At 39.7% G+C, this 18,146-nt stretch overlaps 2 protein-coding genes and 1 long non-coding RNA gene across 3 annotated transcripts; 1 reads left to right on the top strand and 2 right to left on the bottom strand.

The window, feature by feature from the left end:
- Positions 1 to 1,104: 1,104 nt before the first annotated feature.
- On the bottom strand, positions 1,105 to 1,855 carry LOC130715991 (uncharacterized). The gene is made up of 2 exons (XR_009011829.1): positions 1,715 to 1,855; positions 1,105 to 1,615 (listed from the first exon to the last, which is right to left on the bottom strand). It is a non-coding gene; the product is annotated as an uncharacterized LOC130715991 (long non-coding RNA).
- On the top strand, positions 1,835 to 6,158 carry LOC130715990 (TPR repeat-containing thioredoxin TDX). Its single transcript, XM_057566167.1, has 10 exons — positions 1,835 to 2,149; positions 2,237 to 2,837; positions 2,967 to 3,000; positions 3,074 to 3,181; positions 3,259 to 3,433; positions 3,532 to 3,596; positions 3,673 to 3,813; positions 3,900 to 4,013; positions 4,565 to 4,595; positions 5,533 to 6,158. The coding sequence occupies exons 2-10, from the start codon at positions 2,728 to 2,730 to the stop codon at positions 5,865 to 5,867; spliced, it is 1,113 nt and encodes a 370-aa protein (XP_057422150.1). The 5' UTR covers positions 1,835 to 2,149; positions 2,237 to 2,727; the 3' UTR covers positions 5,868 to 6,158.
- A 360-nt stretch (positions 6,159 to 6,518) lies between these two features.
- LOC130715989 (ABC transporter G family member STR) lies at positions 6,519 to 15,203 on the bottom strand. The gene is made up of 4 exons (XM_057566166.1): positions 14,757 to 15,203; positions 9,026 to 9,205; positions 8,685 to 8,953; positions 6,519 to 8,160 (listed from the first exon to the last, which is right to left on the bottom strand). The coding sequence occupies exons 1-4, from the start codon at positions 15,111 to 15,113 to the stop codon at positions 6,519 to 6,521; spliced, it is 2,448 nt and encodes an 815-aa protein (XP_057422149.1). The 5' UTR covers positions 15,114 to 15,203.
- Positions 15,204 to 18,146: the final 2,943 nt, after the last annotated feature.

Below are 18,146 nucleotides of genomic sequence, written 5' to 3'. Positions count from 1 at the left end.
ATACTAGTATATGATATAATAACGGTTTATATATATTTATAAGTTAATTTGATAAGTTTATTGAAATAAACTAAAAATTGATTATGGGTAAACATAAGCTCTTATTCATAAGCCAATTTAAACAACTTATGAAAATAAACTCAATTAAAACAACTTATAGGCCGCGCATAAGCTATATTTACATAAGTTCTAATTCTATCGATACAACAAGAAACCAAGATTAGCTTCCAAACATTTCCTAGCAAATTAGTAGCAAATCCGTAGCAAAAGGTGCTTAGCTGCTGAATATCTACCTTTTGCAGCCAAATAGTTGGTAGCATGAATTGAGCGGCTGATTGGCTTTCCAATGATTTTGAAATTAAATGGTAGCAAATTTAAAAAGTTCTCTCGCTATTGTAGAACTAAACCCTAGGCCCTAGCAAAATCTTGTTCAAATTTATACTTTCCTAGCTATTTGGCATAAACATGTGCCACATCATTATACTCCCTATAAATGTGACTAACCCTTAAACAATCCACTTCCCTCATCAAGAAATCAATATGGTTTAATTCGTTAAAGAGTTTCCACTGTTGGAAAATTTGAGATATTTCAAAAGCTCCAAATCCCACGTTGCCTAGCTCATCAAACTTTCAAATGTTTATATATCTAGCTTCCCATTGTGATGGTAAAGAGCATAGCAAAGGGCTTGGGCTCGCGCGCATGCAATTTGGTCTCATGGGCTCAACGTAGTGGATTCCCCCTACACGCACGATAATTGGTCTTGCTAGCTTTTTGCAAATTTTATTGTTTCACCATCATTGTTGACTGTGCCTGATTATCTTCAAAATGTCGAAGGCCTGAGCAATCACATTCTTGAAAGCTTATACCCTCTCTATTTCTATTTACGAGTAAAAAATTATTGACTTTCGTAAATTATCCTTATTTAAAAAACTTATAAATTCAATAAACTTGTATCTCTATTTTAATTATCTACTTAATGTGTAATTTCTATAAGTTAACAATTTTTTAAAAAGTCACTATTCCTTTTATATAAAAATAAAAAACGAGGATAAATATGAAAAAAAAATTAGAGGCATAAAATTGACCAATATTTAAAACAAAACTCACAAAAATGAGTTACAATTTGAAGAGAGTAATAAATACATCGTCAATTCATCCTCTCCAAAACAATCTCAAATTCAAACTCAAAATTTCAGATCATTTTTCCTCAATCCAGATTTTATATCAATCAATAACCCCATTAACCATGAACATTAATCAGTTCAGAGTACACAGCAAAATGAAATAAAAAAACTCAAGGGTTCTTCTTAATATGTAATAAAAACCCAGCAAATTCTTTGGCATTCATGAAGCTTTCCCTAACACCATTGCTATCAAAACCACATCTCCCAACCTTCAACCAACCCCCATAAAAAACGTAACCCCAACCCCATCAATGAAAACCCTTTTCCCCCAAATCTGGTGAGAAACTCATAAATTTCTCAATATCATAACCCAGAAACAGTTTAATGGAAACACAGTAAACCCTAGGTGGAGAAGAAATCAGAGAGAAAATAGATTCAGCGCCTTCTTCCGCTCCAAATCGCGGTGCTAAAATCCCTCTTCGTCCCCTTACTGAAATCAACAATAAAAAAAAACACAATCAATCAATGAGATTCATCGAAATCGAAGACAAAACGACGATCGATTGCAAGAATGAGACACGAAACGTACAAATCGGAGGATTCAGGTTGGTTCGCCATGGTGGGTGGGTGGGTGGTTCGCCATGGTGGGTGGGTGGGTGGTTGGGTTTCTCTGCGGAATGAATCTACCACCTTCACTCTTCTCCGCCTTCAACTACTCGAAGTGAAGAGGCCGTGGGAGTTCAGGCGCTGGAGCCAGAGATTGAACAGAGGCAAACTCAGCAGCGCTAGATCTTCGAACCAGGACTCTCCAGCGGCGTTGATTCCGTTCCAAAGAACTTGTTTGGAAGATCTAGGGGCAAAAATGTCGTTCACCGGCCAGCCAAACAGAGCGGGATCCGCCGACGAAGCTTTGGACAGGTCGTGAAGCTTTCGACTTTTGGGCATCAGAGGAAACTGAAATGAAATGGGTATGGGAATGTTGTCAGTCCTGGAATTGGAAATATACCCAAGCTTGGGTTTTTGGGTATGTGCTTGTGTGTGTTGAAAATTGGTACTTTCTTAGTTTTTAATTTTGCTGATCTCGTATGGTTTATTTTGATGGAGGATAAAGATTTGGGGAAGAAGATAGAGATTTGTTGAAGTGATGTTGAAGAAGATGAGCAAAAAGATGAAGATTTGTTGTTGTTTGATTTTGGTCCCTCAGATCTGACTCTCTCTCTTTTGTTAATTAAATTTTTTATATAATTTAATTAATAATTGATTTTTTATTTTTTTAATCTATATTATTATATATTACATGAATGTCACGTGGATCACCCATGTGTCAACTTAAGTGACAGGTCACTTTTCCGTCCCAGGGACTAACGGTCAAACTTAGATAATGACTATTATGACCGACGTCAACACTTACAGGAATTTTTTTAACCATTAATGATTTCAAGGGACTATTATGACCGGCGCCTTCATTGTTAGGGACCAAAATGATGATTCACTCCTCACAAAAATGAGTTACAATTTGAAGAGAGTAATAAATACATCGTTAATGGTGAATTGGAGAGGAACCCTAAGTAGTGAAATTGCAGAGTGGTGGTCGGCGTGAGTATGGATGGGGCGAAAGTAAGAGAGCTGAAGCAACTGGTGGAGGCATGCAAGTCAAATCCTTCACTTCTCCACAACCCTTCTCTTTCCTTCTTCAAGTCTTATCTTCTCAGGTCAGTTACAGTTACAGTGATTCTGTCTACTCATTCCGTTTTCTTCATTCCTTTCTCAATTCAATTCAATTCAATTCTAATAACAATTCCATCTATCTATTTCTATTTCTATTTCTATTTCTATTGTAGCCTAGGTGCTCGCATCCCGATCCAACCTAAAACGGTATGGCATTTCTTATTCTTACGCTACAATTTATCATTTCTCTTTTCAATTGATTCTAACTGTTAACGTGCAGGAGCCTACTGATTCTGATGATCAAAATGACTTTATAGAATCTGATTTAGAGTTGGATAATACTGATGTCCTACAACCACAAGAACAAGATGAACCTCATAATTATAAGGTAATTATGTATGTTTAGTGAGTGTTGAAGGAAAGGAAAGGAAAGGGAAAGGGACTTCTAATTCAATTCAATGGCAGATGGGAATTCCTTCTGCTCAAGTAACAGTAACAGAGGAACAGAGGGATGCTGCACAACTTGCAAAATCAAAAGCACTCCATGCTATATCACAAGGTAACTTGGACCAAGCACTCGACCTGCTCACAGAAGCCATTTTGTTGAATCCGCATTCAGCCATACTTTATGCCACCAGAGGTATACATATTGATATATCTCTATCTTCCACAACCAAATCATAAAATCCAATTTATTTTCTGTGCCATTCCTTGGAAACCTCAATTTCTTGTTTTCAGCTATTGTCTTTCAGAAATTGAAGAAACCAAATGCTGCTATCCGTGATGCTGACACTGCCTTGGAGGTTCATTTATTCCTAACTTGTTGCATACAAAACATGACATGGATCTATGAACTCAAATATATATTATTTGTTCCAGATTAATCCAGATTCAGCTAAAGGATACAAAGCACGAGGAATGTCAAGGGCCATGCTGGGGCTCTGGGAAGAAGCAGCCCGTGATCTTCGTGTGGCTTCAAACTTAGATTATGATGAAGAGGTTGGTATGTCACTTAAAAAGGTAATTTTCTGTTTTCTACATATTGAACATGCAAAATGAACCCTTGTCTTTTTGCCCCTTTAGTAATCATCTCTTTCTCTAGACAGGTCGAGCCAAATGCTCGCAAAATTGAGGAGCACAGGAGAAAATATGAACGCCTACGAAAGCAAAAGGGGCAGAAAAAGTCTCAACCTAAGAAGCAACAACAAGCTGAAGCCCAAGTAAGTATAGTGTATAGTTTCTTTCATCAAACCATCCTTGATAGTTAGGCTTTCCTAGGTGACATATTAAGGGTCAAAAATAATTTTAGTAGCAATCTGGATGCTATCATTAGTATCATAAGCTTTTCTCCATGTCTTAGTTGGAGCTCATTGCTTCTATGCAACGGAATTTCAGTAGAAGCTGATCACTTCATTTTAGTTTGGTAGTCTAGCCATGTTCTTCTCTTCTGATGCTTGGTTTTTACCTCGTACCATTATCATTCAAGGTTAAAGCGAATTAATTTTCTCTGACTACTGTTCATACTAATGTTAAGATATAATATATGTATATATATGTCCAAACAATTCCTAATTTCACATGAGTTCATACTTGTGTTGTAGTTATTCAATTACGTTGTTTTGTCATGATGGGATGGGACAAGGGTTGTGGGTCATAGCTGATAATGCAACATGTAGTGATTGCAAGTTGTTGGCTCCCTTTGTATGCACTTTAATAACATTGCTATGAGATGATCCAATCATAGCTGAAACTTCTTTTGACCTTTTTGCAGGATCAAGAAGCATTATCTGCTTTAAAAGATGGTAAGTTTTTTGTATTTCAGTCACCCTAGTGGGTATTAAAATTCCCAAGTCATTTTGTTGAAATTCTGATCGTTGCTTAATACAAAATATAAAAACAGTTCTACATACCTCTTTGTCTGGTCCCACTGTTTATGTGGTTGTAAAGAAGTTATAGTATGCATATTTTATCATAATTTCTCACCCACATTTACAACCTTAATAATTCATATGAAGTATATGGGCCTATTTAAAATCCTTTTTTGGACCATGCTTAGCATCATATTTTGATTTTAGACTTATATCTTAAAACTTATTCAAGATAATGACCAGTGCTAGAACTTCTGGTTTAGATATTCGGATATATGTTAATTTAATGACCACCAAATGCTTTATAAGTAATTTCTCAACAAAAATAACATTGAGCTCAGACAATTCTTTCATAATTTTTTGACAATATATTGTCATTCATCAATTAAAATAACGTTAAGATGAAACTGTGAAAACACAGATAAAATTTAGGCATATTGGCTTGTTTCCTTTTGCTGTGTACGGCAAGCCATGTATATGGCTTGTATGATTTGAAGACTAGGTTGCAAATTGGGCATAACTTTGTGGTGACAGCATGTGGAGAGGGATGACATTATATTGCTGAATTAGCTGTGAATTCATGTGCGTTAGCCAAATGTTCTTAACAAGATACAGAGAAACTATACTTTTGAGTTTCGAGTTTGCAATTCTCTATTTTATTATAACCCCTTCTCTTATTGACCTATTAAGTTAAAAGGTACTTTTGAGGTGTATATATATCCCTGCAGCCATTCCTCTGGAATATAAATTGAGACATGGTTACTACTATTATTATTATTATTATTATTATTATTATTATTATTATTATTATTATTATTATTATTATTATTATTATTATTAAATGACCTATTACGTTTGTGGCATTTGAAAGGGCAAGTCATTAGTATTCACTCTGGTGGTGAACTTGAAACAAAGTTGGGTGCTGCATCAAAAACATCTCGCTTGGCAATCCTGTACTTCACTGCAACATGGTGTGGCCCTTGTCGCTTCATTTCGCCTATTTATACAAGCTTGGCTGAGAAGTACCCAAAAGTGGTTTTTTTAAAAGTTGACATAGATGAGGCAAGGGATGTTGCTGCACGTTGGAATATTAGCAGTGTTCCTTCCTTTTTCTTTGTGAAAAATGGCAAAGAGGTTGACAGTGCGGTGGGGGCAGACAAAAGCACACTTGAAAGGAAGATTATACAACATGCTGGCTCTCTTTAAGTCAATAATACCTTATAAGAACCCTGATACAATTGTATTTCTTTGCCATTTCTTTTGCTTACACATCTTTGGTGTCGTCCAGAGGCAAAGACCAGTATGAGAGTTCCAATGTATTATGATTTGATGTCTAATGCTTGTGTGTAGATAATGTTAATGTTGATTTGTAATATCTTTCAAATTTTCATGCTGATTTTAGGTTCATGGTTACAGAAACGGGAACGAAAGTAACATAGGACAAGGTTGCTTATTTGGAAACTTATGGATGGGTCACTCACTTGATATTTTTTGTTATTTATCATTTTGAAGTTAGGTCATGTTCTTCTGAAAGTTATAGACGGGTCAGTTTCACTTATTCTTTATTTATTTATCATTTTGTGACTTGCGGATGCAAGAAATGTTGTGGTCTGATCTAGCTTACCCGCAGTAGCATGTTCACTTATGAAGTACTTTTGGTTCATCTTAGAGCAATTAACCATGGTAACTGCATAGATGTAGGAGTTGCTATTCGCTATTTCAATGTAGAAAAGCAGAAAATTGGTAAACTTCTTTAACATGAAATGATAGTAATAGTACAAGAAATGACGTGATCGTTGTGACACTTGAAGCTTTTGAAAACTAACAAGTCATCCAAAGAAAAGGGTTGTAAATGGTTCATTTTCTCTCAATTTTGGAATAAAATCTCAAAACCAAGTAGAAGAAGAACCTGTAAAGAACTCCCCAAGCTAGCAGAATTAAGATGTCATACCAAATGTGTTCCATGGTGATATCCATGGTGGACAAGACATCTTCTCCTAATAAGCAGTTAGGGGGCAGAGTAGCGTTATGATGTTTGCTGGGCTTCACATCTCCTAATGGTCCAGGTGATAATTCTATTTTGCTTCCTATGTAGCAGCCGCGGTCGTTCTTGAATTCATTTATCAGTAACGCCTCAAATGGGTATTTGATTGCAGAAATATAGTGGAGCCACTTCCAGTAAATGGGTATCTGAGTTTGCTTGAGGAAGAAACCACAGGTCAAAAAGAAGAGTGCGGTTGTGGCAATGACAACTGCATACCCTGTGATGTAACTCGGCACAAGTGCACTAACAAGCATCACATATGCATTGGTAGTGATGAGGGAGGCATAAAGTATTATCCAGAAATTGAAGAGACTACTTTTCAAGTGGAGCATTACTTTGGTTATGGCAGCAAAGGTGAGCCCTTGAACTGCGAAAAATGGGAGGTAAACAATGAGGGAAGAAATGACATATGAAGAAGCACGGTAAGCATTGTGTGAAGTCTCCCTGATGAAGATGAACCTTTCCATGATAAAAGATGGGACTGCATCATTGGAAGAAAAGAAAACAAGGCATACTGCAAAGATGTAGAAATTAAGGAGCTTATTGATGTCTTTGAAACTTAGATCACTCAGATTCCCGAAAATGGTGGACAAGATAAGTGCCATGACAGTTAGCACAATCTCACGGGAGAGGAAGAGTTCTGGGGTGCGCATTACATTGAGTAATGTTCGCCACGAGAGCACTGCAATCTCACGCCACCATGGGTTTGCATACTTGTGACCATGGATTGGCTCATCAAGCACTTCCTCAATCTCAAACTCTTCATATGAAGGTTCATATGAACTGGCAGAGTAGTCTAGTGGCTGGTTAACCACTGCAGGAGTTTTGGGGTGATTAGGATCCTGATAAGCTGCAGAATTTTGGTTGGAAATGAAACTTCTTGGTCCTGACATGGGTGTTTTTGCAGGTGTCCATCCTGGAGTTCTTGCTGGAGTCCATGATGGTTGGCGACGGGGGGTTCCTACTACACCATTGTAAAGCCAAACAGAGAAATCTTTTGCTGAGAAATCTTGGTAGAACTGAGAAGCCAAACGTGGGTAAACACCACTAGTCATAGCCTTCCTTGGTGTATGAGCACTTCTCCTTTCAAGGGAGTTATCAAAGTTCTCATCATCCTCCTCCTCCTCCTCATCATGATAACCAAACTGTGCCGAATCAGGTTGTGGTGTTCCAGCAGTAAATCCTTGGCTACGTAGGCTAATCATGTGTTTAGATGCAGGGGTGTTTCTTCTATATGGTGTAGTTTTTCGAACAGGAGTCATAGCTGCTGGGTCAGGTTTGTGGCCATCAAGCTGGTATTGGACAAGGGGGTCAAGCCCAACTGTTGCTTGATCATATTCAGTTATGACATCTAGGAGATACTCAATACTGTTTTCTCCATCAGGCACAGGCCTTCCAAATCCGGAAAGATGAGACTGAAGTGCATCTGGCTTTCCCATGTATATCAGTCTTCCCCTATAAAACCAATAAATAGAGTAGCAAATTTGGTCATGATGAATATAATTTTCGATTACAAGTAAATTGAGCCTACAATCTCTACCAAAATCCTATCCATCTTCCATTTGAGTTTAAAAAGTACATGCATAAAACCAAATTACTTGATATAAACTATGAAGTAATAGAGTCCCTTCTTGTTATTTATAATTTTTTATCCCTATCATGCAACTTCAAGCAAATTCTAGGACTCAAATTGTGGACTATGCATAGGACAACCACCTAGAGACTTTTTAGTCAAGATGAGATCCATTCCACTCACAAAGTTAGCAGCAAGCCAAAGAGTCTGGGAATGGTTTTCCTATTATGTTTCAGATATAAAGTTTTAACCTTAGTTTTCATGTCTTAAATGCGTTTAATATTGTTTTTTGGTTCCCTATCAGTTTCATATGGTCTAAACTCTAATTGATAAGTTTTCTATATCTCTTAGATAAACATCACATCAAGCTATTCAGCTATAAGAGTATAGGATCTCAAATTTTCACCTTGCAAGGACGGTGATCTTGTCCAGGAGCATTTGAATTCTAAATGAAGGCTGATGTATGGTCATGAGGACAATGCTACCACCTCGAGCTATGTCTTTAACCTTTTCCACTACACTGTAAGCACTTGTTGAATCAAGTCCTGAGGTAGGTTCATCCAGAAACAGAAGTGCTGGCTTATGAATGATATCTATGCCAATAGATACTCTTCGCCGTTCCCCTCCTGACACTCCTCTCCTTCCCTCGTCACCAATATAGGTATGCGTAGTACTCTGAATATACATTTAAGTCAATAATCTGTCATTGCACATGTGCAGATTAGGGAGAGAGACAAAGGTTCATACCTGTAAGCCCAGTTTATCAAGGAGTTCATAAACCCTTTTCTTCTTTTCGTCCCTTGAGATAGAAGGAGGAAGCCTAACTTCAGCCGCAAACATAAATGTTTCAAAAACTGTTAACATAGGGAAGAGCTGATCATCTTGCATCACATATGAAGACACCATTTTCATGTAGCTTGTAGATACCTGCATAGTTAGAGCATGCCTACATGAGCATATGATAGGATCCCTAATGATTTGCCACATGTGGACTTAATTCATAATAGGACAAATAGGCCAAGAATCTTTCAGGTGTATTCTAGAAGGGGCAAGAAGGAAAATAGTGGCTAAGTTAGTTAGAGGGATAACGGATAGGGAAAAGGAGAGCTGGCAGGTAGATAGAGAATATAAGGCAAGCAGAGGGAATGTGGAGATCATTGGGGGAGGAATTCTGTGTAATCATTATGTATAGGAAGTATTGACTTCCTAAGCGGAGCCTAGCTCTGAGTAAAGGAAATTCTAGGATTAATACTCCTTTTCCTTTGTAGTCCCATTTCAATTCAATAAAGCTCTCAGTACTCATCTAATTCATCTTTCTATTGATAAATACCTGTTGCTTGCAATCTGGTTCCTAACAAATTGGTCCGACCTACCGGATTTCTTCGAGAGAGGACCAGTGAATGCCACCAAGGAAGAAGAAGCCAATGGAAGCTAAGGTGGATGCGCTAGAGAACGAGCTCACAGTGGTTCGCACTGCTCTCGCTGATATGCAGTCCGCGGTGAAGGAGAACCATACGAGTCTGCTCGCGATGCTGGAGCGAGTCCTGGAAAAAAGGGTTGCAGATGTAGGAAGCTCTGGCGGAGGCGGAGAAGAAACGCCGGTGAGAGATCTTTCGACAGGAAAGGGGGATCCAAAAGGCACGAATCCCAAATCACTGAGTGACGAGATCCTTTCTGATTATCGACACGCGGTGAAGAAGGTGGAGTTGCCTTCGTTTACCGGCGAAGATCCAGCGGGGTGGATCTCACGCGCTGAGATCTACTTCCAGGTACATGATACCGCGCCGGAGATCAAGGTGAGGCTAGCTCAGCTGAGCATGGAAGGACCCACGATCCATTTCTTCAATTCGTTGATCGGAGAGGACGAAGAACTGTCGTGGGAAGGCCTGAAGGAGGCGTTATTGGGCAGATATGGTGGCCACGGTGATGGCGATATCTACGAGCAACTGACAGAGTTGAAGCAAGGAGGAACGGTGGATGAGTATATCACTGAGTTTGAGTATCTCATAGCTCAAATTCCCAGGCTTCCAGACAAGCAATTTCTGGGATATTTCCTCCATGGGTTACGATCAGAGGTGAGGGGTAAGGTTCGCAGCTTGGCTACAATGGGAGATATGAGTCGAACCAAGTTGCTACAGGTGACCCGAGCTGTAGAGAAGGAGACCCGCGGGCACGGGTCGGGTTGGACAAGTGGGCCAAGGGGAACCACTGGATCGTTCAGACCCAATACCCATGGGTCAGGAAGAAGAGGAACCGACTGGGTCATGGTAAAGGGACGTGAGAAAGAAACCGTTGGGCCACACACTAGCAAGGAAACCGGGTCAAGGTCTAAGAAGCCCAATTCCACTGAGAAGAGGCGCACAGGATATAGGGACAGAGGTTTCACTCATCTGTCGTACAAAGAGATGATGGAGAGAAGACAGAAACGCTTGTGTTTCAAATGTGGAGGACCTTTCCACCCTATGCATCAATGTCCCGACAAGCACCTCAAGATCCTAGTAATGGAAGAAGAAGATGGGGATGAGGCAGAGGCCAAGGAGCTCGCAGTCGAGGTCGAGGATTCCAGCGAGGAAGACGTCGCCGAGCTATGTGTTGTTAGCTTAGATCACATAGCCAGAGAAGATCACAAAACCGTAAGGCTCCAAGGACAGGTAGAGGGAATTCCTGTGTTGATTCTCGTTGATAGTGGAGCCACCCACAATTTTGTGTCCCAGAATTTGGTACAAAGAATGGCTTGGCCATCTGAGGAGACTCCTCCCATGAGCATCAAGTTAGGCAATGGAACGCGTGATCATTCCAGAGGAGTTGTAAACAAGTTGAAACTTGAAATTGGAAATGTGGAGCTGTTTCCAGAATTGCACTTGTTCGAATTAGGGGGGATTGATATTGTACTTGGGATGGCATGGTTGAAGTCCCTGGGAGATATGATTGTCAATTGGCAAAAACAAATCTTGAGCTTCTGGCATAACAACAAATGGGTGACCTTACAGGGAATTGATGGAAAAGAAGATCAACTGGTGGCTTTGCAAAGCTTGTTGTCAAAATCAGAGCACCTTATTACTCAGGAATTGTGGGGAATGGATCAGAGAAGGGGTGAAACAGGAACCAACTTATCTCAGGAACAACAGACAGAGCTGGTGAAGGTCTTACAACAATTTGCAGAGGTATTCAAGGAACCAACTAGTCTTCCCCCAAGGCGGAGCAAGGAGCATGCCATCAACCTAAAGGAAGGCCAGGGAGCAGTGAACGTGAGACCATATAGGTACTCACATCACCACAAGAATGAAATAGAGAAGCAGGTTCAGGAATTGCTCGCTACAGGGGTCATCAGACATAGCACGAGTTCTTTTTCCAGCCCAGTCATCTTAGTTAAAAAAAAGGACAAGACATGGCGGATGTGTGTCGATTACAGGGCACTCAACAAAGCAACCGTTCCCGACAAGTTTCCAATACCGGTAATTGAAGAACTCTTGGATGAGCTTCATGGAGCAGATTTTTACAGTAAACTGGACCTTAAGTCCGGGTACCATCAAGTACGGGTCAGGGACTCAGACATTGAGAAAACAGCTTTCCGCACACATGAGGGCCATTACGAATATTTAGTGATGCCCTTTGGGCTAATGAACGCACCCTCTACCTTTCAAAGTCTCATGAACGAGGTTTTTCGCCCTCTGTTGAGAAAGTGTGTCTTAGTGTTTTTTGACGACATCTTGATTTACAGTAAAGGATGGAGGGAGCATATTGGGCATCTGCAAGAGGTCCTCCAATTACTCCAACAGCACCAGCTTGTGGCAAACAGGAAAAAATGCTCATTTGGCCAACGAACCATCGAATACTTGGGTCATTTGATTAGTGATCAAGGTGTAGCAGTGGATCCAGGAAAGGTTCAGAGTGTGCTCACATGGCCAGTTCCAAAGAATGTAAAAGGAGTCAGGGGCTTCTTGGGCCTCACTGGGTACTACAGAAAGTTCATAAGAGACTATGGGAAAATAGCCAAGCCTTTGACAGAACTTACCAAGAAGGACAATTTCAATTGGGATGGAAGTGCTCAAATTGCTTTTGAGGAACTGAAGAAGAAATTAACTACTGCTCCGGTTCTATCCCTACCAGATTTCTCCATGAAATTTGTGATTGAGTGTGATGCCTCCGGAGTTGGCATAGGGGCTATTCTTATGCAGGATACGAGACCCATAGCATACTTCAGCAAAGCTTTAGGAATTAGGAATTTGTCGAAATCTGCTTACGAGAAGGAATTGATGGCAGTAGTGTTATCTATCCAACACTGGAGACCATATTTGATAGGTAGAAAGTTCATTGTTTCGACTGACCAGAAAAGCTTGAAGCAGTTAATGCAACAAAGAATAGTGACAGCGGAACAACAAAATTGGGCTGCTAAACTTCTGGGATATGATTTCGATATAGTCTATAAGCAAGGGAAGATGAACAAAGGAGCGGATGCCTTGTCCAGAATACAAGAGGGAGCAGCGCTGAACCAGATTAAGTCTTTCCCTTTATGGGAACAGCAACAACAACTTCAAAAGGAGCTAAGTCAGGATAAGAAGCTCCAGGAGTTGATTGCCCAACTGCTCCAGGACCCTACGACCAAGCCAGGATATGCATTCAAGCAAGGCGTACTTCTCTATGAAGGCAGGTTGGTTATTCCACACACCTCTCAGCTTATTCCTACTCTCTTAAAAGAGTTTCATTCTTCCCCTCTTGGCGGACACTCTGGATTCAATAAGACATACAGAAGGATTGCAACCAATGTCTATTGGGTAGGGATGAAGGGTACTGTACAGGATTATATAAGGAATTATGATGTTTGTCAACGCCAGAAATACTTGGCTACTTCACCAGGGGGTTTATTACAACCCCTGCCCATTCCAGAGCAAATTTGGGAGGAAATTTCTCTGGATTTCATTACGGGATTGCCAAAATCCCGGGGGTTTGAGGCCATTCTGGTGGTAGTGGATCGTTTGTCCAAATTCTCACACTTCATCCCCCTCAAACATCCCTACACTGCAAGGAGTATAGCTGAGGTGTTTTGCAAGGAGATTGTGCGGCTCCATGGAGTTCCTATGTCAATAGTCAGCGATCGGGATCCAATCTTTATGAGTAATTTTTGGCGAGAACTGTTCAGAATGCAAGGTACCCAACTCAGGATGAGTTCTGCTTACCATCCAGAATCTGATGGACAAACAGAGGTGGTAAATAGGTGTTTAGAGACCTTTCTGCGTTGTTTCATTTCAGACCAACCAAAGACATGGACAACTTGGGTTCCTTGGGCTGAATATTGGTTTAATACCAATTTTCATGTATCTACAGGGAAAACCCCTTTTGAAGTGGTATATGGGCGATCTCCTCCTAAAATCACAAGATGGCTACAAGGTGAAACCAAGGTTGAGGCTGTACAGAGGGAATTGCTTGATCGAGATGAGGCCCTGAGACAATTGAGAAGTCAATTACTGCGCGCGCAGGAGAAGATGAAGGTACACGCGAATAAGAAAAGGAGGGATCAGAATTTTGCTGTTGGAGAGTGGGTTTTTGTTAAACTCAGGGCTCATAGGCAGCAGTCAGTGGTGACTAGGATCAATGCCAAGTTAGCAGCCAGATACTATGGTCCCTATCCTATTCTTGAACGTGTCGGGGCTGTAGCTTATAAATTAAAGCTTCCTTCTGGTTCTAAAGTGCATCCAGTATTTCATGTATCATTACTTAAGAAGGCTGTCGGAAGTTATCAAGAAGATGAGGCCCTGCCTGAGCTTTTGGAGGAGGATCAAATAGGTGACTATGAACCGATAGCTGTGTTAGCCACCAGGGTAGTGAAACAGCAGGATGAGGAAACTAAACAAGTTTTAATTCAGTGGAAGGGAGAGTCAGCTGAAGAGGCCACTTGGGAAGAAGTTGTCATGATGCAGAGTCAGTTTCCTACTTTTAACCTTGAGGACAAGGTTGCAGCTGAAGGAGAGGGTATTGATAGGATCCCTAATGATTTGCCACATGTGGACTTAATTCATAATAGGACAAATAGGCCAAGAATCTTTCAGGTGTATTCTAGAAGGGGCAAGAAGGAAAATAGTGGCTAAGTTAGTTAGAGGGATAACGGATAGGGAAAAGGAGAGCTGGCAGGTAGATAGAGAATATAAGACAAGCAGAGGGAATGTGGAGATCATTGGGGGGGGGAATTCTGTGTAATCATTATGTATAGGAAGTATTGACTTCCTAAGCGGAGCCTAGCTCTGAGTAAAGGAAATTCTAGGATTAATACTCCTTTTCCTTTGTAGTCCCATTTCAATTCAATAAAGCTCTCAGTACTCATCTAATTCATCTTTCTATTGATAAATACCTGTTGCTTGCAATCTGGTTCCTAACAGCATACATAACATAAAAGGGTGAAAAATCATTTTTCTCCCCCTGGAGAATATTTGATTTGAATCTAACAATGAACTTGAAACAGGAGGAGTTCATTTTTACTTACTGGCTTTCCATCAATTCTAACAGAACCTTCTAGACTCCCTTTTGCAATTCGCCCCGCCAAGGCATCAAGAAAGGTGGATTTTCCAGCGCCACTAGGCCCCATGATTGCCATGATTTCACCTTTTATTGCTTGGCCAGAGATATCATGAAGAAGATATGCTTCTTTCTTGATCCAAACTCCATCCTTTTTCTGCTTCTTTATGATACTATACGAGAGGTTACTGAATTCCAGGCCATAGCCAGGAATGGACTTTTGGGGCATCAGTTGCTTCACATTTCTTGCGGTTTCTGGTTTGTGCGGCATGTCCATTAGACTCTCTAGGCTCTTTTTTCTGACTGTCCTGTCTACCCTGGCCATTGCAGTTAACTTAACCAAAGCAACCACTTCTGGCACTCTTTGGTTGTTGGTGCCAAGGGACTTTAAAGCGCTAAAAAGAGAGGCATGTATGAAATACAGACAAAAGGTGACGGTTAAAATGAAATCATTTGAATGACATGGAGGGTTGTGATTTGTAAATATTGGGGGAAGACAATTGAAAGAGAAACAAAACATGAGACGGCAAACTTAGGGGGAGGGGGGAGTCCATTTCAGTTTCCCTTTGGGTTTGTCGTTAAATTTGCTTTGATTGTGCCGAAGAATGACATTGTTTTGTTGCATTCAGCACTAGAGACAAGTTTAAGTTCCACTTATTGTTGCTTCTCTTAAACTGCTAGTGTAATATATAGAGCTGGCATGGCAGCTAGCAGCCTCATGCTCATGCATGTATTTGATGACAAATTAGTTACACAGAATTTCAAGGTTGCCTCAAAATTTAGTTCAGCGTTGGCTGAACGTGAAAAAAGTCAATTACGTTATTTTTTTCTGTAGAAAAAAATAATTAACTTCATCACTTACTTAGCTATAAGTCTAGGCACATATAAGACACATAAAAGATGAGAGGATTCGAGTAACTGGACAATATTTTAGGCGTCTCACTGCAGCAGTGCAATACGTAGGATATTGCTGTTGTTTGGGGTAGACGGTAGTAATTGGATTTTAAGTTTTGCAATTGTGTGAAAATATTTTCTTGAGAAATATAGTGAACTAATGCTCTGTTTGGTTGGAGGGAGGGAAGGGAAAATGAAAGAAAATACGGAAATTGAGAAATGAATTTATTTTTAACCTTAATCCAAATTCGTTCATCGATTTCCGTGTTTTTTTTTTTTCCCTTTTCTCATCCCCTTCCAACAAAACCTAGTGTAAGGGCATGTTTGGAACGAAGGAACGAAAGCCCAAAGGAAAGAAAATGTGTGAAATAAAAAGCCTTCCTTCAACCAAGTGGGTTGGTGTAGTGGTTCAGCACTTCATCCTCTAAGCAAGTGGTTGGGGGTTCAAATCTCAACTCTTGAGAATAGAAAAAACTCCTTGGCCAGCCCCCTACCGCTTAGTCTCATTGTTGTCGGCTGTGGGGATACTTGGTCAAGACAAAAAAAAACCTTCCTTCGTTTGGTATGGCAAAAAAAAGGGGAGGGAAAACTGACATGGTGGGGCCCACGGTAGTGACAAGTTTACCCTTATACAATTTCTCTCTCATGCAAACCAATTAATAATTAAATAATATTAAAAACATTGAGCATAATGACCAAGATAACCACAAGGGGTGACACAAGTGATAAATGTGCATTTCCTTAAGGGATTTCGCTTAAGCTTCTAGCCCGGGTTCGATCCCCACTGAGGTAAAAAATAATACCTTTGTGGTCAGGGACATCTCTACGGTATCCCGAGCCAGATTAGTCATGTGGGGCCCATTTCCCCTGTGGAAACTTTTGGCCAAATGACCACAAAAAAAAATGACGCGAGATGAGGTGTATTGTGTATTTTTGAGTCTATTTTATCACGTCTTATTAAAATTAATGTTAATTTTGTCAATAATCATTAATCAATAATTATTTTTACATGCATTTTAAAAAAAAATTAAAAAGGTCAATATTTGTACATCATTTTTATTTGAGGACATGATTGTCATTTCACAAACATACACTTTTCTTACCTCACTTTTTTTTTTCAACTTTCACCCATACCAAACAACCTAAAAATTCATTTCACTTTCCTCTTACTTTCCTTTTACTTTTCTTCCTCTTTCATTTCTCTCCTTTCACTTTCTTTCTTTCTTCTACCAAACAAAGTCTAAGTGTGTGCGCTTCCCTGATATAATCAATTTATATCGAACAAAATTGTTTTTAAATGACTGCATAAATATTTGGGAATGGTTTTGGAGAGCTGATGTCCTTTTCAAAATCAATTCTTAGTCGGTTTGATTATGAGTTTTAACACTGAAAACCTCGTATTTTCACTCAAAAGCTTATTTATCACGCGACGATAATTATGCACGATTCTACTTCAGTTTGTCAAACACATTGTCTCTGGATAAACTAGAGAGAGTAGCTTTCGCGGTGAATTAATTAGCAACAATGATACTCCACTATCTCTTGCATCTCATTTTTACTTGTTTTTTGTTCATATCTCTCTTTTTTTCCTATCACATCACCAATCATATTTATCTTTTCTCTTCATATCTCTCTCAATTAGGTGGAGGTGAATTAGTATGAACAACTTATTTTCCTCTCTTTTTTATATCGAAAAGATAAATTGCACCCTTCGGGGATTAATCACTGGAGCTTTCCCTTCTCAACCCATATGTTCCTAGCTCTTACCACTTGAGTTATCATTCGGGGACAAACAACTTATTTTCCTAATCAATTATGAGATTTTACAACAGTATTCACAAATTACCTTAGTATTCACAACTTCAATGTTATTTATGACGCAATTATAATTATCCACGGATTCTACTTTAGTTTTCCAAACACGTTGTCTCTGAATAAACTAGAAAGTGACTTCCGCAGTGAATATAATGAGTTATAAGATTTTACAACTGAATCCACAAACTATTGTATCCAAACATAAACGAATCCAAATTAGTCATGATTACACTTATCCAAACACACCTAAGTCTTACATAAAATTTGAGATGACAAAGTAGGCTCGACCTAGCGGATCAACCCACTTAACCCCTAATAATCAAGTAAGACGGGTTAAGTGCTTTAACTCACCTACCTGGCCCGCCCGCCCAACCAATTGCATTTTAAAAAAAGTACTTTTATTAATGTTTTAGCCAGGTTTTGGAACCTAAAAGCTAACCTACCAACCCAACATTTTGGACTTCACAATTAATTTTTCTTTTATAAAAAATTTCTAATGGTCAACTCGCTCTTAAGCAAGTGGATTAAGTATCTCAACCCAACCCAGTTTTGTTGGTGGGTCAACCATTAACCAGCCTCCCCTCGCTTAAGGCAGATTGAAAGTGGGCCGGGATGGTTGACCACTTTGCTACTCCACCTAAAATTTATA

Source organism: Lotus japonicus, chromosome 4 (assembly GCF_012489685.1).
Source record: "Lotus japonicus ecotype B-129 chromosome 4, LjGifu_v1.2".
Taxonomy (NCBI): Eukaryota; Viridiplantae; Streptophyta; class Magnoliopsida; order Fabales; family Fabaceae; genus Lotus; species Lotus japonicus.
This window is presented reverse-complemented; position numbering and strand designations above follow the sequence as displayed.